Source organism: Podarcis gaigeae, assembly GCF_964106915.1.
Source record: "Podarcis gaigeae genome assembly, chromosome: 8".
In the NCBI taxonomy this organism is placed as follows: Eukaryota; Metazoa; Chordata; class Lepidosauria; order Squamata; family Lacertidae; genus Podarcis; species Podarcis gaigeae.
Genome location: NC_139684.1, coordinates 81,624,781 through 81,639,335, shown reverse-complemented (window position 1 = coordinate 81,639,335; position 14,555 = coordinate 81,624,781). Strand labels below are relative to the sequence as shown.

The 14,555-nt window shown below is 47.6% G+C and overlaps 1 protein-coding gene across 5 annotated transcripts in view; it reads left to right on the top strand.

The window, feature by feature from the left end:
* Window positions 1-12,527, top strand: part of RELB (RELB proto-oncogene, NF-kB subunit) — a 28,828-nt gene extending 16,301 nt beyond the window's left edge. For all 5 annotated transcript variants that reach the window (XM_083753841.1, XM_083753840.1, XM_083753839.1 and 2 more), the window contains 8 exons: window positions 671-762; window positions 2,002-2,133; window positions 3,900-4,004; window positions 5,811-6,026; window positions 7,446-7,514; window positions 7,632-7,709; window positions 9,554-11,815; window positions 11,986-12,527. In XM_083753841.1, the coding sequence (XP_083609967.1) occupies window positions 671-762; window positions 2,002-2,133; window positions 3,900-4,004; window positions 5,811-6,026; window positions 7,446-7,514; window positions 7,632-7,709; window positions 9,554-9,921 (1,060 nt within the window). In that variant the 3' untranslated portion in view covers window positions 9,922-11,815; window positions 11,986-12,527. The remainder of the gene's footprint in view (window positions 1-670; window positions 763-2,001; window positions 2,134-3,899; window positions 4,005-5,810; window positions 6,027-7,445; window positions 7,515-7,631; window positions 7,710-9,553; window positions 11,816-11,985) is intronic.
* Window positions 12,528-14,555: the final 2,028 nt, after the last annotated feature.

Genomic DNA, 14,555 nt, shown 5'->3' with positions numbered 1-14,555 from the left:
GGAAGCAAGTGGTATCCCATAATGACCAAACCCCTAAACGTTAAGTACAGGGGGCACGCTAATAATTAATTTCAATTTTTTATATTTAAATCCTTGTTATATTTATATTGTCCCTTGTATTTCTGGTATTTTTTATGATCTATGATATGGTGTGTGTTGACGCTGGTCTGTGACCGTATTAATAAATTCATTCATTCAATAATAAATGACATGATCTGGGAGTAATAGAAGGGGAATCCAACTGATTTCAAGCAGGATCTGTTGGGAAAAGAATTGGGCAGCAAATGAATTGAAGAGGAACCGCAACGGAGTGATCTGGGGCAGGGTACAATGGGAGCCAGTTGAATGAATGGCTTCTTTGAGTTATTTGGATGAGAAATAACTTGGTTTGCTTTCCGTGGCATTTGCAGTCAGAATTTGCAGCTGTGCGTATGAAACAGTACATGCAAATTCTGTGCAAACGTATGGCGATTGGCCTGGGTATGCTCATGATCCTCTGCTGTGTCCGGTCAGGACTGAAAAAGAACAAGACGCTGAGAATTGCAGACAACATTGATCTAGATGGAGAAATAGACCAATGTGGTTTAATGCAGCTTGGAAGCAAAACGCCTCCTTTGTTGGCAGCCTTCCAGTTTCCTGAACCCCAAACTCTCCTCTGATCGCTTTGCAGTTTTAACAACCTTGGGATCCAGTGTGTGAAGAAGAAGGACATAGAGGAATCCATAGAGAAAAAGCTTCAACTTGGGATTGATCCTTTCAAAGGTATTGAGAGGCCGGGTTGGTCATAGTAGCTCCTGCAGGACTAGAACCAAAATCTGGCGGCCAGAGCATAGCTGTCAATCTTCCCTTTTTTTGTGGGAAATTCCCTTATTCCAGCGCCGTTTCCTGCTGCTATCCCGGATTGTTAGATATCCCGTAGACTGTCCCCAAGACAGGTGAGGCTGCTGATCCCTTATTTTCAAATCTGAAAGTTGACAGCTATGGGCCAGAGGCTTTTGTGAGTTGGGCAGCCCATCAAGGAAAAACTGGGGAGCCTGTGGCCCTCCTGATGCTGGTAGAATGCCAACACCTTGAAGTCAAAATCCAGGACGCCATCTTCCTGTTGTTTTTTATCGCAAGAGCATGGTGGCCATTTTGGTTGCTGTGACCTGCGCTGCAGATGTTTTGGACTACAGCGCTCATCATCTGGTCCCCCAGCTCTGCCCCTCTCTTAAAGAGGGCTTTGAAAACAGTTATGGGGTTGTTGTTTTCACCAAGAACCAGTGCTATGATACCTAATAGGAGTGGAGGGAGACATAGTTGTGTTCTGTGGTCCAACCACCCCTAACATTTACTGATTATTGCTACTAGTACTGCTATAAGTATTATTTATTAAATTTGTTGGGGACTTACTTATACAAACCAACACGTACATTTAAACTGGCATGAATGAAAAACAGGTAAAAGACAACCCTAGCTTTAAAAGACAGGATTAAAACATCCCACCCACTCAAGATGGCCACAGATAATTGAGAGCCATAGGGCTGGTGAAAAATAAATGTTTTTGCCTGCTACTCAGGGTTGCCATATTCCCCAAAGTGAAAATCAGGATAAAGTTCTTGAGTTTTTTAGCTTCAAAAAATCTCCCAAGAAACACAACATTTTTGGGCTTTTCTTTGATTTTTAAAGCAGTTTTTAAATAAAAAAATAACAATCCTCCTTGCCATATGTCTGGGTATTCCCAGGCATTTTGCCAGTTCAGCAAAAAATCTGCTTGGATGCCATTTCACTGCCCAATTCCCAGACGTATCAAGGAAAGCCCGGACGTATCGCAGCCCTACTGGTGCCTAAAGCTATGTAATGGTGGCACCAGGCGAGCCTTTCTGAGGAGAGCTTTCCGCAAATGGGGAGCCACCACTGAAAAGCCCCTGTTTCTGCACATATAAAACAAATGCCTTTATTCTGTGCTTGGTTTTCTCTTTCTGTTTCTCACTTTTTCTCTCTCCTTCTCTCTCTGTATAGCTGGCTCATTAAAAAATCACCAGGAGGTTGACATGAACGTGGTCAGGATTTGTTTTCAAGTCTCATACCAAGATTGCACAGGGAAGACGCGGCACCTCAGCCCTGTTCTTTCAGAACCCATCTTTGACAAGAGTAAGCAATGGGGAGTATTGGAAAGTGGTGAAGTGGGCAAGCGGTGATTTCTAGCTATGGCTACAAAGGAAAATAGCAAGGGCAAGTAAACAAATACCAAGAGGAGGGGGGGCAGAGACATGGTGTGTGGAATCCAGCCAATCCAGTGCTTTATGTAGGATTGAGACCCTAAAAAACCCAGAAAATGGGTTGTAGTTAGCAGTGGCGTAGCGTGGGGGGGTGCCAGGGGTGCCGGCCGCACCGGGCGCAACTTGGGCGGGGGGCGCACTCGCACTAGCAGCTCTCTGCCCCTACTAAAATCCACGGGTTAGGGAGCCCGCGCTCGCTCGGCTTGGTGAGGAGGTCGCAGAAGGGGGAGAGCAAAGCCTTCTGCCGCGGGCAAAAAAAGGAGAGGAAGCCGGGCGGGCGGGCTGGCTGGCGGGGGTCTGGCTGCGCCTGCTGCTGCCGTTGCCGCTGCTGCCGGGCTTTGACAGCTTGGCGAAGCGGAGGGAGAGGAACTTTATGGTAATTGCTGCTCTCTCTCCACTGGCCGCCTGGGTAGTGAGCCGAGCCGAGCGGAGCCGGGAGTCTGGCGAGGGGGCGGGAAGAGACTTTCCCCCCTTTTTTCCACCTCGCCTGGTCAAAAGGGAGAGCGGAGTCTCCTCAGGGCGCCCTCAGGCAGGGCAGGGCAAGGCAAGCAGAGCGAGGAGGAGAGAGAGGGGAAGGGGGTGGGGAGCAGCCAGGAAACGCCGCGGTGTGGAGGGGGAATCAATTAAGGAAAGAAAGCGAAAAGCCTTGGAGAAAGAGAAAAAAGGAAAGAAAAGAGGCAGCTCCGGGAGAGCGTGGGGAAAGAGAAGCCTCGCTGCTGCTGCTTGGGAGAGTAAATTACTGTACTTGCATTGCCCCAGGTTAGGGGGCGCAAATTACTTGCCTTGCCCCAGGTTAGGGGGCGCAAATTACTTGCCTTGCCCCGGGTTAGGGGGCGCAAATTACTTGCCTTGCCCCGGGTGCTGATAACCCACGCTACGCCGCTGGTAGTTAGTGGAGAGGAGGGAATGACACACTGCACGCGATCAAAAGCGTTATATTCTGATCCGGGGAGAAGCCGTGAGGTAAGGCAAGCTGGTTGCTTCAGGACCATGGAGAGCTCCTGGTGAGAAACTTGCTCCAGTAAGGGTTGGAAGTCAACAATGGCCTCCACCTCGACTGGGCTCAGCTTCCTTGTAGAGAACTGGAGTCCATTGAAGGGTCAATACCCTGGACATTTTGCCTGTACTCCATTGGTCTCCTGTGCCATTGGACCATTGAAGTAAAGTGGGAGGCGGTTTCTTGGGCTTGGGGTGGGGGGAAGGTGCCTGTGAGCTTTCTGTCTCCAAGTATATAGGCCCTGATGCTGCAGGATGGTTCAGCAGGTGCCTGCCTGCGTGCCTTCCAGCCTCGGGTTCAGGGATCCTCTGATCATCAGCCTCAGGACCAAGAACCCAGTACAGCTTCTTAACCCACGACACTTCAGCCTTCAAATCAGTGTCCTGGTCAAAGCTGGACTCTGCAGGCCCTGTGAATTTGCTTTTCCAAGGAGTAAGCCCTGACATCGGAATGGGTTTTGTATCTTAGCTTTGGATGATTGCCCTTTAAGGGAAGGTTCCTCCCATGCACCCCTTGCTATGTGTACGATCTGGGCTTTCTCTGGAGAAGGTCTCTTGCAGGCACATGGAGCAGAAAAGAAAACACATGTGGTTATGGGAAGCAGGGTCAGATTCTAACGCTGTGGGTTTGGGTCCATGCAGAATCCACAAACACGTCGGAGCTGAAAATCTACCGGATGAATAAGGAGTATGGCAGCTGTACGGGTGGAGAGGAGCTCTATTTGCTGTGTGATAAAGTCCAGAAAGGTAAGTGAAAAGAACCCCCAGGGATCTTTCGCGGGTCTCGTTCCCCAACACATCAGGCTTGCTGAGCTGGTTTGATTGGGTGCCTGTTTTGCTGCTGTTCTGAACCGCAGGCCTGTGAAAGTGGTTTGAGCCAGGAATCCCAAAGAGGGATTTAAAAAATGTCGGAATGGCCCATTCTAGTGCTTTATTAAAGAAAGGTGTAAACTTACAACACAGAGTGCAGTGTCTCACTGCCTTTACGGATTCAGGACAGACACTGCAACAGTGAGAGGTTGTCATGACTTGTCCACCCCCAAGCAAATGTATATACCGTATTTTTCACTCTATAGGATGCATCAGACGATAAGACGCACCTAGTTTGCGGGGGAGGAAACAAGAAAAAAAAATAATCTGAATCCCAGAAGCCAGAACAGCAAGAGGGATCTGGCTTCTGGGACAGCCTCTTACTGTTCTGGCTTCTGGGATAGCCGCTGAAGCCTCTCCTGGGCAGCGGGATGAAGGCTCCCCCTGCCCGGAAGAGGCTGCCCTCTGTACCTTCTCCTGCAAGAACTGTGCGCTTTTTAAAGGGAGCACGGTTCTTGGGGGCTTTTCTGGGAGGTGGGGGAAGGGACAGAGCACTCTGCCCCTTCCCCCCACTTCCCGCAAGAGCCGCACGAAGCCTCTGCAGGGCAGCAGGGAGCCTTCGTCCTGCTGCCCTACGGAGGCTTTGCGGGGGCTATCCAAAAGCCAGAATAGCTAGAGAGAGCACTGCGCAGCGCTCCCTCTAGCTGGTCTAGCTTTGCGCAAAGCCTCCGCAGGGCAGCGGCATGAAGGCACCCCGCTGCCCTGCGGACCTTTGCGCAGCTAAGCCTGAAGCTAGAACAGCAAGATGGAGCACTGCACAGCACTCCCTCTCCCTGTTCTGGCTTAGCCGCACAGCCTGCATTCGCTCCATAAGACGCACACACATTATCCCTTACATTTGAGGGGGAAAGTGCGTCTTATAGAGCGAAAAATACGGTACATCCTTTATGCACTAACCAGCATACGTCAGTTTACCCAGAACCTCCTAGAACACCTGGCCGGTGAGGCCATAGGTGGCAGTTAGCCAAAGCTTCTCACGGTCTACAGATAAGCATAGCTTCAAGGCAGCCAACTACCACACATAAAAGCAAGTGACTATAAACATATATGAGCTCATTCTTGCAACAACTGCCAATTATTCTAGGGTTATCTTGACTACCAAACATGGTGCTTGAAGGCCTTCCAGAACATTTCAGCTTTGGTTCAACACAACCGTGAGGAAGACAGAGAAGTGTGATGGGTTCAGCTTCCCTTCTTATGAGGAGGCAGAGCTCTTCTTCTTTCTTTGGCGATCCCTCGTCGCTGAGTAAGATTGTCTTCCATGAACACAATCTTAACAGTGAGTCTGTAAGTGACTATGGAGGCCAATTCTGGATCTGCACATCCTTCCAATGGGGACATAGGTTTCTGGGCGGGAGTTGATCACGGTGAGGGTTTGCCAAGCGTGCCTTCCTCTTAGCACATTTCTCCTTTTCGTCCTGAGCGCGGCATCTTCAAAGCCCATGACGCCTTCGTTAAAGGCTGTTCTCTAATTGGAGCGCTCACGGGCCAGTGTTTCCCAGTTGTCGGTGTTTATACTACATTTTTTTAAAATTTGCTTTGAACCTCTTTTGTTGACCACCAGCATTACGCTTCCCATTTTTAAGTTCGGAATAGAGTAGTTTCTTGGGCAGACAATAATCAGACTTTCTGTAGGCGAAGACCTTATCTAAAAGGACTTCCTTGCCTCTGTCGTCCTTACAGAAGACATCTCCATCATCTTTCGAAGGGACAAGTGGGAGGGGAAAGCTGACTTTTCGCAAGCCGATGTTCACCGGCAGATTGCCATTGTCTTCAAGACGCCACCGTACCAGCACCTTGACATTGTGGAGCCGGTGGAGGTGGAGGTATACCTCCGCCGTTTGACGGACAGCGTCTCCAGCGACCCCTTCAACTTCACCTACCTGCCAAAGGACAACGGTATGATGGGAGCATAAGAAATTGCCTGGTACCAGGTCAGGCGGTTCATCCATCTAGCTTAACACTGGCTGGCAGGGTCTTGGACAAAGTGCGCCTTCCCTTTCACTTTATACCTTTTCCTTTTAACCAGAGATACTAGAGATTGAGGTTAAACCACAGAGCCTAGGACTTGCCGATCAGAAGGTCGGCGGGTCGAATCCCCACAACGGGGTGTGCTCCCGTTGCTCAGTCCCTGCTTCTGCAAACCTAGCAGTTCAAAAGCACGTCAAAGTGCAAGTAGATAAATAGGTGGGAAGGTAAACGGCATTTCCGTGTGCTGCTCTGGTTCGCCAGAAGCGGCTTAGTCATGCTGGCCACGTGACCCGGAAGCTGTACACTGGCTCCCTTGGCCAATAAAGCGAGATGAGCGCCACAACCCCACAGTTGGCCACGACTGGACCTAATGGTCAGGGGTCCCTTTACCTTTTTACCAGAGATTGAACATGGGAACGTCTTCGTGCAAGGCATGTGCTCTGTCACTGAGCTATGGCACTCTCTCATTCCTTACTGCAGGAATGGGGAGGTTGTGGCTCTCTGGAAGTTTATGGACTCCAACTCCCATCAGCCCCAACCAGGCTGACTGATGGGCAGGGATGATGGGAATTGGAGTCCAACCACATCAGCAGGACCACTGGTTCCCTAGCACTTCATGAATGCAAGAACCAGATTAATTCTCCCTGGGGTCTGGGGCCCTTAAAGCAGATCCCTTTATTCAGCTGCTAAAATCTTCTACAGTTCAAACAGATGTTGTTTTGTCCCCGTCTTCTGTATGCAGTGGGAAATTTTGAGCAGCTTCCTCTTTGAAGTCTCTGCAAGTTCTGCATAATGAGGAATTCAGCTTTCATTGTGGCTTTCGCAAATTTCTAGTCCTCAAGGTTGTGAAGAGAAGCTTAGTTCCTGGTGGGGGAAACACCTAGCAAAATCTCAAAAAGCTGGAGTGGGTGGCTTGTTATCCATAGGAAAAACAAGAGGGTGCTGGCGAGGGACGCGGGTGGCGCTGCGGGTTAAACCACAGAGCCTAGGATCAGAAGGTCAGCGGTTTGAATCCCCGTGACGGGGTGAGCTTCCGTTGTTTGATCCCTGCTCCTGCCTACCTAGCAGTTCGAAAGCACATCAAAGTGCAAGTAGATAAATAGGTACCGCTCCGGCGGGAAGGTAAACGGCATTTTCGTGCGCTGCTCTGGTTCACCAGAAGCAGCTTAGTCATGCTGGCCACATGACCCAGAAGCTGTCTGTGGCCAATAAAGCGAGATGAGCGCCGCAACCCCAGAGTCGGTCACGACTGGACCTAATGGTCAGGGGTCCCTTTACCTTTTAAAATGCAAAAAATAAAATGAAAGTGTACTTCTTTGGCAAACCTTTGGATCAATCTTTCTGCAGACACTTACCGGGTCAACAAAAAACGGAAGCAAGGCATGCCCGATGTCCTAGAGGAGCTCTCTGGCCCAGGTTTGTATACTTGGCGGCAACTTGGTTTGCTGCCCAAGGGGTCACGGATATGTTTTGCAGAATCCGCACACCGTGGACAGTTGCATCCAAGTTCCCTTTTGCTTTTTGTTTCACCAGACCCTCACGGGATCGAAGCCAAAAGGAAGAGAAAAAAGCCAGGGTACATGGACCATTTCAACTTGACTCCGTCCGCAGGTCAGTCCGGCCAGGCTAGGCCGAAGCCTGCCTCTGTTTGGAGCCTACTAAACGGAATATTATGCAGTAGTACAGAAAATTATCAAAGAGGGTACAGCGCTGGTACCGCCAACCCCTCTCCCCAAACACATTAGAGGCTTTCCATAATGTTTCGGGAACCCAGTTTGCGGGCAAAGCTACTGTTGTGGTGAGCCAGTATAAAAATGAAGTCAAATCTAGGCCTCTGACAGCTTCCTTCCACTGTCAGAAGTAGCATGCTTCTGAATACCAGTTGCTGCAAATGCAGGAGGGGATCCAGAAGATCTCTTCTTATTCCCTTGTTACCTTGGGAAAAAGTCACTTGAGTTGGCTATTCTGGAATCTCCGTCCCTGCAAAGTGCTTTAAAAACTGAGCTAAACCAAGGTGAGGGTTTGTTGGCAGAGTAGCTAAATTGCAGCTAGGAAGCCAAATCGTGAGCAATACTGACTCTTTCCTTGAAATTTAAACAGTGTCCACTTGTTAAAATACACCAAAGCTTTTACTTGCAGAGCATATAGCTGAAGAAGAATATATGCAAAATATTCACATTCTCATGCTTATCCAAGCATGGGCTTAGTTTTTCTTAGTTGAAGATTGCAGCTTCTTCCTTAAACAGTCAAACGAACTGTGTTTCTTCCTTTTCCAGTGTTTGCTCTCAAGCTAAGCCATGCAGTACTTTCTGAGAAGCTTCCATTTTCTCCTTCCAACAGACTTCTCCTTACTGCTTCTTTGGGAGAACATCAACTTCTGTACCACTTTCTGTCACATACATTCACACATTAGCAAGCCTCTCCCCTTTATTGTGTTTAGAGAAGAGTTATCTAACAGGGGTCTCTCCTTCAGTGTTCACAGAGATGCAGCCATTACAGCTCAAGTCGCTCACACACAAAATAAGATGGAGAATGTAATAAGATGCCTCTCACGTGACACGAGAGTTACTGGGGAACATTCTAGAATTAAGCACACAGTGATGCATTTAAGCATTCCTCAATTTCAGTAAATTAAATCGCTATACTTAACAGGGTTTGCTAAGCAGGAAGATTCTATGCAAGACAGAGTTGTTCTGCCTGGCCTTCGGCTTGGAATCAATTTGATTCCTTCCCCCTCTTCTTTTTTCCTTTCCCCTCCTGTGATGGAACTCCTATTTGGGGACTTCCCTGGCTTTTTCTGGCCCATGTAGGACCAGTTTGGAAAGTTAGCCTTGGTGAAGACTTGACGTTTTCATCCCCCAAAAGTTTTTGATTTGAGTTTCCATTTAATGAGGCTATATTTTAATATTTTAATGTTGTATTTTAATCTTGTTTTAAAGTTGTATTTCAATCAATTTGTTTTATATCGGGTGTTAGCCGCCCTGAGCCCGGTCTTGGCTGGGGAGGGTGGGGTATAAATACAATTTTTAAAAAATTATTATCATCATCATCATCATCATCATCATCATCATCACCATGGGTAAGCAAACTAAGGCCCAGGGGCCAGATCTGCCCCATCGTCTTCTAAATCCGGCCTGCAGACTGTCCGGGAATCAGCGTGTTTTTACATGAGTAGAATGTGTCCTTTTATTTAAAATGCATATCTGAGTTGTTTGTGGGGCCTGCCTGGTGTTTTTACATGAGTAGAATGTGTGCTTTTATTTAAAATGCATCTCTGGGTTGTTTGTGGGGCATAGGAATTTGTTCATTTCTGCTCCCTCCAAAATATAGTCCAGCCCCCCACAAGGTCTGAGGGACGGTGGACCGGCCCCCTGCTGAAAAATGTTTTGTGGAGGGGGTCTGTGACTGCTCTCAAATGCCCTCGTGTAGCGTTGATTTCCTTGTTCTCGTTACAGATGGCTCCTTGACCGGTTCGGAAGACAGGAATAGCCTGAGCAACTTGGAGCGTATCACCGTGCCGGACCTGTTTGAGGACTACAACCTGGGCCAAGACTTCTCTTCCTACAACGGCCCCACCTTGAGCGATATCCTGCTGCCAGCTGCTATGGACTTCCCAGATTCCGCAGAACAGGAGTTCCTGCTGGATGCTTATTCCATCCACTCTGGCATCTCGGCCCCCTTCCCATTCCCTGTGGATTGTGACCCAGAGGGCACGGCCAGTTTGGTGGGGAGCAGCATGTTCCCCAGCCAGTACAAGGAGGCCGAAGCGCGACTGGAGATGGAGACCAAGCTCAAGTCAACAGACAGCGCTGCAACCTTGTGAAGGAGCGTGGGCCCACCGTGGCCTGGGAGGGAAGGGGCCTTGCTCCCCATTTTGAATCTTACTGGTAGCAGAGAGATCCCGGGGCAAAGCAATCAAAGATGTTTTCCCTACTGGCAAACTGAAGAGGGGAAAATTGCATTGATCTCTATCGGGGATCTTTGACATGCGTCCCTTAGGGAGAGAAGACATGACGTGAATGGAAGGAAGGAAGAAAGATTGCACTAATAATTGAATTGCAGGGGAGCCCCCTGCATTTGGCTTCCTAGTTTCTCTTCCTCAGTTTTCCCCATCTGTAAAATCGGGTCAACAACACTGACTTGTTCTGCTAGGGCAAAAACGTCAGACTAGCAAATGTAGTCTTGTTAGTTTCGTGGGTGTACCCCTAAGGCCTTTTCCTCTGCTTGAAGATTTATGCCGATCTGTCGTGAAACATTTTGTACTTCGGATTCTTTTTGCAAAGTCCACGCACACTGCAATAGCTAATGGGTGGCCTTGTGTTTTGAAGTAGCTCAGGTGCTGATCTAACATAGATACGTAGTGGTATATTCCAGAAGGACATGTCTTTCAATACATTTATGAAGTCATAAGACTTAGCTGTTGGTCCACCTGGTGTTGCCCTAACAGTGACACTCCTGGTTTTTCTCTCTAGCTGCTGCAGATACCTATCTAGAGGTGCCAAGGATTGAATGTGTGACTGCTCACATGCGGTGAATGTACTTTTTCTCTAATGCAGACTTATAACCTTTCCCTCTCATCTTCTCTGTGCGAAGCAAGCCTCTTGGGGCTGAAAGCTTGCACCACTTTTAAACAGTGCACTTGAGGCTGTCTGATGCGGCTAGGTCCAGAGAAAACAGACAGCATTACAAGCCAGGATATTGTCTGGTCGGAGGCTGTGCTTCTCTTCCCCCTATATAGGCTACAACACGTCACTAGCATGGAAGTGCTATGTGCTACATCAAAATCTTTTTTAAATGTCCATGCCCCTAGGCAGGGATATTGTAGAGCTGAGGAGGAAATTTGCTCACAGTAAAAAAATTGGTGAGCACCTAACATTGTTGTGCATTTCAGAATGTTTCTTGTAACTGCAGATTCTCGTACCCTTGCCGACTGGCCAGCCAGAATCTTGCTGAACTCTTTCATGGTCGCTAAAGGTTTCTTAAGGCATTGCCCAGGCACTTGTCCAGCCTATCTGTCCAGCCTTAGGGCCTAGACATTTAGGGTGTTTCCAAACAAGGACTTAATGCTTTGAATGGGTCACCGAGATATTGCAAACAGGTCGTTGGTAACCATTTTTGTTTTTCTCTTTAACTTCTTTGGGTTTTCCCTGCAAAGGGGAAATCCAGATTTAATGGAAGGGAGGGGAGAAAAAGGCTGGTGTTGTGATGACAGAAAAACAACAATGCATATGTTAAGGAGCGAGTATTATAGGCCTTGACTTGAGACTAGTGTCCCGAGTGTAAATTTTTGACATTCGGAACCAGAAAACCATGGTGTGTTTTTCCTAACGGGTTGCATTGTAACTAAATCCTAGTCAGAGTAGACCAACTGAAAATCAATGGGCCTAAGTTAGTCAAGTGTATTAATTTAAATGGGTCTTCTCCAGTGCTATTTTTCTAGAAAAAGAAGGGCTAGAACTCACCAATGAGCACCTCCCTCGTTCTCTTAGAATGGCAATGGCGCCCTTCTGAAAGGTGCCAGAACTGAGTTCTTGTGAGTTCTGACTGAAAAAAAGCCCTGGGCTTTTCTGAGTGCAACTGACCTTGGATACAACCCAAGGTGACCTTGACCTTGCAGGTCCTTACCAACTACCCGCAAAAGGGATGTGACCTTTCTATAAAAGCTCATCCTTGGAAACAGAATAGATCCCTAGAAAGAGGAGAGCACCATAGATACCGTATTTTTCGCTCTATAACACGCACCCGACCATAACACGCACATAGTTTTTAGAGGAGGAAAATCCGTTGGCATTCCACCCGTAGGCATTCCCTCCATAACACGCTCAGACATTTCCCCTTACTTTTTAGGAGGAAAAAAGTGAGTGTTATGGTGCAAAAAATACGGTAGCTTCCCCCTGCCTTTTTCTCCTTTTTGGCAATGAAACTGTTCCTAGGCACCATTCTGAATTTAGAAGACAGCGCCACCTCCTCGGTACTGGCAAATGGTTTTTTGTCACATTCTCCCTTCTTCAGGTTTTTTCCTGTTCTGTAACTTTAAAACCAAATGTTGCCTAAGGTTAAAAGGTTGAAGTAGCTGAAAGGATTTTGTTGTTGTTATAATAAGGAAAAAAACCACAACCACTTGATTTCCAACCCCATGGTCATATAATCACTCTTAAAAAAAGCATTTCAAGGTGTGTAAGGAAAATAAATCTTCAAAAGCTGTCACAGAGCCTGTAACCAGGCAGGGAGGATAATTTATATATCTTTGGATGATGGTAATGTTGGACTGGTCCTTTTGAATGAAGTACTGTACCTTCTCTGGGCTTACCTTTCAAATGTATGCATTATTACTGGCTTAATTTTAGCCCTATAACCTGTTTTCTGTGCCAAGGCTGAGCCCTGGAAAGATGTGAAGTATTAATAAAACAGGCACTGCTTCTGATTGTGTTCAGGGCTTGTTTCCTTGTCAGTTGCTAACTTCCAGCAACGCTGGATGCTCACAGACTTGTCCTTTTCGGGTGGGATTCAGTCCCGTATCAGCAAGTTTGGGTTGTGCAATTAAAGCTGAGGTGGAGCTCTTGCACAGCACGCCTACTTCCCCAGAGGACTGCACTTCTTGCCATAAGGAAAGTGAGGGAGAAACAGAGTTGACAGCGTAGGATAACGCTTGCTTTGACACAACTGTTTTCTAGCCTCCCCGGAGACAAACCCAGGTGAGTATTCAGTAAGCAAGTCATCTGGAAAAGCTGCTCCACACTTTTTGGCAGTTAGGGAGCAGAGATCGTAAGTCAAAGGAGGTGTCTTCTGAGGGCAAGTTTATTTCAGCCCTGGCACTTTTGAAGGACAGGTCTACCCCACCCCTTGGGCCTAGAATTATCCTTTTTTTAAAAATTATATTCTATTAATTGTGTCTCGCCTTTCTTCAATTATGGAGCTCAAGGTGGAATTTCCAGGTATCTTGTTTATTTAATATATTTATATCCCACCTTTCTCCCAAGTTGGGCTTCAAGGTGGTTTTTACAAAAGTTTAAAAACATAAAATACAGAATAATAAAAACAAAACTGGTTAAAAACAACAATGGCAATGCAGATCTGAAAACAGCAATTTAAATATAATTTGCCCCCACAGGAGCCTGGTGATCAGCATTGTCTGCTCCTTATTTTCCACAGGCCTGGCTTAGCCTCCAGCATAGTTGGAGCCAACCTAACCCCTCTTGGGAATGAGGGCCACGGACTTGGATGGTTTCAAACCAAGATTAGACAAATTAATAGAGGAGAAGGCTATCAATGGCTATGTAATAAATGAAAATCTGCCCTTGTTCCCTTATGGGAGACACAAGCCCTTGTAGAGTCCTTTGTAGGTTCTCCATCAGTCGGAGAAAATAACAGAGGCCAACCAGAGAATATTGAGAAGCAAAGCAGCCAGTAAGCCTGATCTTTATTGAACTGTTGCAACAGGATGCTCCCCTCACACTCAGGAAAGGATGAGGACCCAGAACCCAGGTGGGTCCGCCCTTATATAGGCATTTTAAATTCCCCGCCCTGGAGTCCAAGACCACCCCCAGAAACAACATACCTACATCACAGGAAAGGTGGTCTACAACAGAAATCTGAGTGCGTGGTTTACCTCCTGTCTGGCAGGTTACCTGTTAATGCTCACTTGATTGGATACCCTGGGGAGCCTGGCCAATCTTTTGTAGTGACAAATACTTAGTTCCTGAGCCAGGTCACAGGCTCACCCTATTCATACACAGATATACCCTTAAGACAGGTTTTGTGAATGAAAAGACAATGGGGAGGCTTTTCCATTTTCCTTTGACCTTGCAGATAAAACATTTGGTCAGTTTGGGAACCAAAATGGCTCCAGGGCTGCCCTCCTGTGCTGCCTCAGACATGTGGCTCATACATTTATGTACGTGTTTGCCTGGCACATCCATGAACATTTTTAATATGTGTGTGTGTATGACCTTAATTTATTTATTTCAGCTACTAGCCAGGGGGGCTGTGCTGTACCTCCACTGTTAGAGGCAGCAATATTTCCAAATCCCAGTTGCTGGAAACAACAGGAGGGGAGAGCGCTTTTGCCCTCGGATCCTGCTGCTTGAGGATTTTCCCACAGACACCCTGGTGTCCATTGTGGGAGCAGGATGCCCTTGCCTCAGTTGGTTAGAGCTGGCAGCACCAAGATCCCCATATACGGGGCCACCTGCATATTCCTGCATTGCAGCGGGTTGGACTGGATGACCTTTGGGTGCCCCTTCCAACTAGGATTCTATGACCAGATGAGGCCATTGGTTGATCCAGCCGGGCTCTTAACTCCTTGCGCTGCCGTTCAGGGGCTAAAGCTGGCTTTCCGCCCCTTCCTGCCTTTTCCCAATGCATGTTTGTGGATTATGGGATGGATGGGGACCCGTTTTAAGATACAGACCCCCAACGGAGCTTTCCCCTCCTCCTGCGCCTGCGCGGGCGCTTCCT